Here is a 7,341-nt window from a genome sequence, read left to right on the forward strand (position 1 = left end):
GTTTTTGTGTGCGTGCCATTTTGCATATGATTTGGGGTAGTTTATGCGTGTTCCTGAAGCCTGCTCGTGGACCACTCCTGCTCCATTTGAGCCTTCTAGATTTTTCAGATTCAGGACTTCAGTGAAATTCTTAAAATGCTAATAATAAGATACAGGGTATTTGAAATGATCACTGAGTAGTGAAGACACAGTTCAAGTCTGATTTGCCAAATGCATAAGACTCGGCGATAGAATTAAGTCCTTCAATGTTAAATGAATGAATACAGATCTTATTTTAATATCTATAACCTTCGTTTTTTGTTGTTGTTGTTCTTTTTACTAGGCATATGCAGCAGTGCTGTGGCAACAAGCTAATGAAAGCAAACAAAATTCAACTGAAAAAGCATGTTTTGGAATCTCCCTACCAGAAGAAAAACTTAATGACTTTCGTGATGAACAGATCGGACAATTGCAGGAACTGATGCAAGAAGCCACGAAACCCAACAGGCAATTTAATATTACTGAGTCTAGGAAACCAAAGTTCTAGTCTATATAATAAAGTTTAAAAAAGCATTTCAAGTTCAGAGCCTTTTAACTAATTGGGTTTTAAAATTTGTTTCTTAAGCTTTTAGGTTTTGAGAATGCCTGGTGTTAATGAACTGTTCTTCTATTTGGGGATATTTTGAATCTTGTAATATACAGGTCAGGATCATGAGTGGATGAAACTACATTTATTGAAGTAGTAACAGTTGCTGGATAGGATTTGTGTTTTGGACTACATAAAGCTTGTGAAATTTTCCCCAAAATTTTATATGTAAATTTGTTTTAGTGCTATTCATATTCAAGCATTAATCTTGTGGCTCTAGCTGTATCAGATTAATATATCATGATCATGATAGATCCAGAATTCCAAGGTCATTCTTTAATTCCTCTTTGCATGGAATACCTTTTTCTGTCCTCTCACTTTCGTTCAGTATCCCTAGATCTGAAGTGGGTCTCTTGTAAACAGCGTTTATAGGGATCTTGTTTTTGTGTCCATTCAGCCAGTCTGTTTTTTGGTTGGAGCATTTAATCCATTAAGATTTAAGGTAATTATCAATACGTATGTTCTTACTGCCATTTTGTCAGTTATTTTGAATTTGTTTTTGTAGGTCTTTTTTGTTTGTTTATGGTTACCATGAAGCTTTAATATAGCAGTCTATATTTTAAGTTGCTGGTCTCAAATGCGTTTCCAGTGTCCTGCGTTTGTACTCTCTTCTCTTCTCACAGTCACTGGTTTTGATATATTTGTGTGTGGATGATTGCCTACTTTTACTGTATGTTTGCCTTTATGGGTGAGCTTTCCCATTTGTAATTTTCTTATTTCTAGTTGTAGCCTTTTTCTTTTCTGTCTATAGAGTTCTTTAGTATTTGTTGTAAAACTGGTTTAGTGGTGCTGAATTCTCTTAGGTCTTGCTTGTCTATAAAACTTCTGATTTCTCTGTCAAGTCTGAATGAGAGCTTTGCTGGGTAGAATATTATTAGTTGTAGGTTTTTCCCTTTCATTACTTTAGATAAATATATCATGCCACTCCCTTCTGGCCTGCAGAGTTTCCCCTGAAAAATCGACTGATGACTTTATGGGGATTCCCTTATGTGTTAACTGTTGCTTTCCCCTTGTTGCTTTTAATGTTCTCGCTTTGTCTTTAACTTTTAATCAGATATTAATATGTGTCTTGGTGTGTTCCTCCTGTGTTTATCCTCTTGGGTGGGGCCAGGTCTCAGTCTCAAGATGACGGCCTCCAGGAGAGCGCATACCAACAGGTATTTCCTGGGACCCCCCCACCTGAGCCACACGAGACCCTCCAGGAGCTGCAGGTGGGTCTGGCCCAGGCTCCTGTGGAGTCACTGCTTTGTCCTGGGTCCCCTGGGTCCCAGTGCCTGTGAAACCTTGTGCGCGCTTCCAGAGGGGAGTCTGTTCCATGCAGTCCTGTGGCGCTGCTGCACTCAAGCCCTGCTGGCCTTCAGAACTCCGGGGGCCCCTCCCCCCAATGACAGACCCCGAAGGCCGAGGAGCCTGCCGTGGGCTCAGAACCCTCACTCCTGTGGGAGAACATCGGTGATGTAATTGTTTTCCAGACACGGGTTGCCTACCAGCAGGTCTGGGATTTGATTATGTTGTGAAAGTGCCCCTCCTCATCTCACTGTGACTTCTTTTTTCGTCTGTGGGTATAGAAAGTCTTTGCAGGTAGATTTAAGTCTAATTTGCCAATGGTTGTTCAGCAGTCAGTTGTGATTTTGGTGTTTTCATGAGTGGTGGTGACCTGAAGTCCTGCTAGGTTATTATTTAGATACATTGTTACCCTGAAAACTTCATCATTTCTGCTTTTAATAATACATAAGATTACTCTTTTAAGTGTTCCTTCTTCCTGAGTCATTTTTTATTTACAATGAAAGGTTAAAAAGTAGCTTTAGAATTCACTATTATACATATTATCATTTGTCTAATAGATTATACAATGTGTAATACATTTCTGTGGTATTTGTTAGTAACAGATGACCCCTTAAATAATTTGTAGTTACCTGGAGAATCTCATGGGCTAGCTCATGGAGAGAGAAAAACACTTTAATTATTTTTTTTTCTTACACGTTAAGTTGATTTATAAACTGAAAAAAATCAAATGAAAATCCCATTCATATTCTAAAATGCTTATGAATTTAAAAAAATATTATACACTAAAATGACTTGGATATTTAATTATGTATGTTTACTCTGAGATTGATCATTTTCAGATGCAGTTGTTTATATCAGCTTTTTAAAAAATTAATTCATATTTGCTCTGTTTTGCTGTCTTGTCTTCTTTAGTCCAAACTGTCATCTCTCTCACTTGGACTATTAAGAACTTACTGCTAATCATTTTCCCTGTATCCTCTGTGACCACCTACAATCTATCTCATATACAAATATCAGAGTAATATTTTTAAAATGTACATTTATGGCCGCCAAGTCCCTCAGTCCTTTCTTCCATCTCTCTTGGAGTCAGTCTGTAGATGGATGGGTGAGGCTTTCCTCATAAGCTAAGCGGTCAGTAATTACTCTTTACATTATAACAGGCTCTAGGAATAAACAGTGAACAAGATAAGACTGTTACCCGAAAGTTTAAAATCTTAACTACATTCAGGAATGCTGTTTCATCATAAACAGATACACTACTTCCTCAGAACTTTATAGTACTATTTTCAATTTGGTTATACTTTGTTTTTCTTGTTCTTTGGTTCCTGACTCTTACCTCTTCATCTCATGTCTTGCATCGTTTTGGTGACCTTAGTATTAATCCATGTGGCCGACTTAACCTAGTAATCAGATGATTCTCTCTTGGTTTCACTAATGCAGCCATCCATTTTCTTGGCTACACTTAAAACTGCTTTATTCAAAACTGAATAAGGCTTCAGTTTGAAATTACTAATTGTAGCATTCCGTGCTTTTGTCATTGCTTTTTAATGTGATCAGATTTTCGCTCCTAGTGTGCCTGGTCATTCCTTCAGCAAATCCGTGTTGTCCTGATGAACCTGTCTGCAGAGCAGCAATGGAGATAAGACACTGAGAACAGACTTCTGGACGTGGTTGGCAGGGAGGAGGGGCTCGGAGAGGGGAACCAGGAAGCATACATTACCACATGTAAAATAGACAGCCAATGGGAACTTGCTGTGTGACTCAGGGAACTCAAACTGGGGCTCGGTAACAAAGTGGGGTGGAATGGCGAGGGATGTTCAGGTGGGGGGGGACATGGGTAGACCTATGACTGATTCATGTTGATGTTTGGTAGAAACCAACACAATACTGTAAAGCAATGATCCTGTAATTAAAAATGATTAAATAAATAAAATACCTATTGAGAACCTTCATATGCCAGGCATCATTTTAGAGACGAATACAACACTTGTCAAAGATAAAATGTCTGTCCCTACGGAATTTACATCCTAAAGGAGAGGGACAAAATGCACAAAATAGGTAGGTGGTAAGAATAATGAAGAAAAATAAAGCAGGGGTGGGGGGCAGAGCTGTGGTTCCCACATTATGCACTCTGATCCCCCAGGGCACCACAGAGAACCTGCAGTGTGTTACAGGGTATATCAGATTTTCCAGGAAATCGCAGCTCTGTTTATTGCATATCACACAGTTACTTGCTTGAGGTAGTTCACAGTTTTACTGTTCTATTGCAACGTTCTTTTGGATGACGTATCTTATGTAAACCTGGGCTTTAGCAATTGATGTGAGAAAAGCAAATAGCACACAAAAATTAGTGACAAAATGTTCGGTATGATTACAATATTTGAGAAGCTGTGGTGTCCAACAGGTGCTAAATTGTTAGACCCTTAATACCTGCTGAGTTGTTTGAACTGTGTTCTGAAACTGTTGTGGGATTCTGTTTCACGTAGGTGTACCTTGCAAATGGATGAAATCAGCAGTGTTAGAGAATGGTGTGTAGCTGAACGCATTACCTTCCTTTCCGTCCCAGCCCTGATTTCTGTGATCTTTCGCTTCGGCCATGTAGCAATACCCTTGATGTCACTGTCTGCTCTTCCTCATCTGCTCCACCAAGGTAACCGCTCACTTTCCAAAATTAATGGTGTATTCCTCAGGATAAGGTCGATATGTTACCCTGTGAGACTGGAGAATGTGACTGACTGTCTCCTGCTTTTAAGTCACTGCTGCCTGGTTTGTATACTGCCTAACTCTCCTCTAGGTTATAGTTTTTCTCTTTTTTAAAATAGCAGTATTCTCTGGGATTTCATGTTTAGGACTCCCACTTTATACATCCATTACTTCAGATATTAGCTATACTCAGATCTGTAACACCAACCTCAGCCTCATTTCTGAGCTCCAGATCTGTGTTTGGCATTTCCAACTCATATTTAAAATGAAACTTATTTTTCTTCCCTCCTCAGGGAATGAATGATAGTAACATGTACTCAGTCCAGAATTCTGTAACTTAGCCTAGATCTTCACAATTTGCCTGGAGGCCTCTTCCTCATTATTCAGGTCTAACAACTCCAGGTGGTGAATTGCAAAATAACCATGTTCTCTGTCGTTCCTGGTACCCATGGCCTTTGCACTGTGACTTTTCAGCTCCTCCCAGTGGCAATGCCATCCATTTTATAATTCCCTAAACCTGGACTGGTCTTGTTTCTTGATTTGCTAGAAAGAATGTGGGCAGTGTGACATGAGGGAAGCTTAGGCTCTAGGCTGTGGAGCTGTGTCCTTTTCCACCTGTGCTGCTGCAAACCTGCCCAGCTGCCATGTGAACAAACCCACCCCCGTGGAGAATACGGAGCAGAGGCAAAGCCATCCTGCACCAGCCAGCTCACAGCCAAGGGCAGACACACCAAGCACCCCAGCTGAGCTCTGAAGGACCGCCTGGCTGATCCCACCAGCCCAGACTGCCAAGTGTAAGTTAAATAAAGGAGAGTTCTTTTAAATCCCTATGCTTTGTTATGTAGAAAAAATAGCTAATTTTAAAATCATTACGTTTTCTCTACCTGAGATTTTAGACTTAGAATTTTTTTTCCCTTATAGTAACTTACATGTGGTTTCCTTATCTTTGGCATACTTCTTAATATATTCTCTGTGTGGCTGTAAACGTTGCCTTATCGACATGCAAGTCTGATCTGGAAATGGTACAGTTAGCATCCTACCATGGTGGTGATAGTTTAGGGGAAGCTAACGCAGGTCCAGTTCAGCTCAGTCGCTGTCGTGTCCGACTCTTTGTGACCCTGTGAACCACAGCACGCCAGGCCTCCCTGTCCATCACCAACTCCCGGAGTTCACTCAGATTCACGTCTATCGAGTCAGTGATGCCATCCAGCCATCTCATCCTCTGTCGTCCCCTTCTCCTCTTGCCTTCAATCTTTCCCAGCATCAGGGTCTTTTCAAATGAGTCAGCTCTTCCCATCAGATGGCCCAAGTATTGGAGTTTTAGCTTCAACATCAGTCCTTCCAATGAACACCCAGGACTGATCTCCTTTAGGATGGATTGGTTGGATGTCCTTGCAGTCCAAGGGACTCTCAAGAGTCTTCTCCAACACCACAGTTCAAAAGCATCAATTCTTCAGTGCTCAGCTTTCTTTATAGTCCAAATCTCACATTCATACATGACCACTGGAAAAACCATAGCCTTGACAAAACAGACCTTTGTTGACAAAGTAATGTCTCTGCTTTTGAATATGCTATTTAGGTTGGTCATAACTTTCCTTCCAAGGAGTAAGCGTCTTTTAATTTCATGGCTTCAATCACCAACTGCAGTGATCTTGGAGCCCAGAAAAATAGAGTCTGACACTGTTTCCCCATCTATTTGCCATGAAGTTATGGGACCGGATGCCATGATCTTCGTTTTCTGAATGTTGAGCTTTAAGCCAACTTTTTCACTCTCCTCTTTCACTTTCATTAGGAGGCTTTTTAGTTCCTCTTCACTTTCTGCCATCCTGGTGGTGTCATCTGCATATCTGAGGTTATTGATGTTTCTTCTTGCAATCTTGATTCCAGCTTGTGCTTCTTCCAGTCCAGCATTTCTCATGATGTACTCTGCATATAAGTTAAATAAACAGGGTGACAATATACAGCCTTGACATACTCCTTTTCCTATTTGGAACCAGTCTGTTGTTTCATGTCCAGTTCTAACTGTTGCTCTTGACCTGCATATAGGTTTCTCAAGAGGCAGGTCAGGTGGTCTGGTATTCCCATCTCTTTCAGAATTTTCCACAGTTGATTGTGATCTACACAGTCAAAGGCTTTGGCATAGTCAATAAAGCAGAAATAGATGTTTTTCTGGAACTCTCTTGCTTTTTCAATGATTCAGTGGGTGCTGGCAATTTGATCTCTGGTTCCTCTGCCTTTTCGAAAACCAGCTTGAACATCTGGAGTTCACGGTTCACCTACTGCTTAAGCCTGGCTTGGAGAATTTTGAGCATTACTTTACTAGCGTATGAGATGAGTGCAATTGTATGGTAGTTTGAGCATTCTTTAGCATTGCCTTTCTTCATGATTGGAATGAAAACTGACCTTTTCCAGTCCTGTGGCCACAGCTGAGTTTTCCAAATTTTCTGGCATATTGAGTGCAGCACTTTCATAGCATCATCTTTCAGGATTTGAAATAGCTCAAGTGAAATTCTATCACCTCCACTAGCTTTGTTCACAGTGATGCTTTCTAAGGCCCTCTTGACTTCACATTCCAGGATGTCTGGCTCTAGATGAGTGATCACACCATCGAGATTATCTTGGTCGTGAACATCTTTTTTTGTACATTTCTTCTGTGTATTCTTGCCACCTCTTCTTAATATCTTCTGCTTCTGTTAGGTCCATACCATTTCTGTCCTTTATTGAGC

At 40.5% G+C, this 7,341-nt stretch overlaps 1 protein-coding gene across 1 annotated transcript in view; it reads left to right on the top strand.

Moving 5' to 3' along the window:
- SDHAF3 (succinate dehydrogenase complex assembly factor 3) overlaps positions 1–3,864 on the top strand; it is a 92,381-nt gene extending 88,517 nt beyond the window's left edge. The window contains exon 2 of the mRNA XM_069587483.1: positions 323–3,864. Within this exon, the coding sequence (XP_069443584.1) occupies positions 323–526 (204 nt within the window). The 3' untranslated portion in view covers positions 527–3,864. The remainder of the gene's footprint in view (positions 1–322) is intronic.
- The last annotated feature ends 3,477 nt before the right edge of the window (positions 3,865–7,341 follow it).

Source organism: Ovis canadensis, chromosome 4, assembly GCF_042477335.2.
Source record: "Ovis canadensis isolate MfBH-ARS-UI-01 breed Bighorn chromosome 4, ARS-UI_OviCan_v2, whole genome shotgun sequence".
NCBI classification, from domain to species: domain Eukaryota; kingdom Metazoa; phylum Chordata; class Mammalia; order Artiodactyla; family Bovidae; genus Ovis; species Ovis canadensis.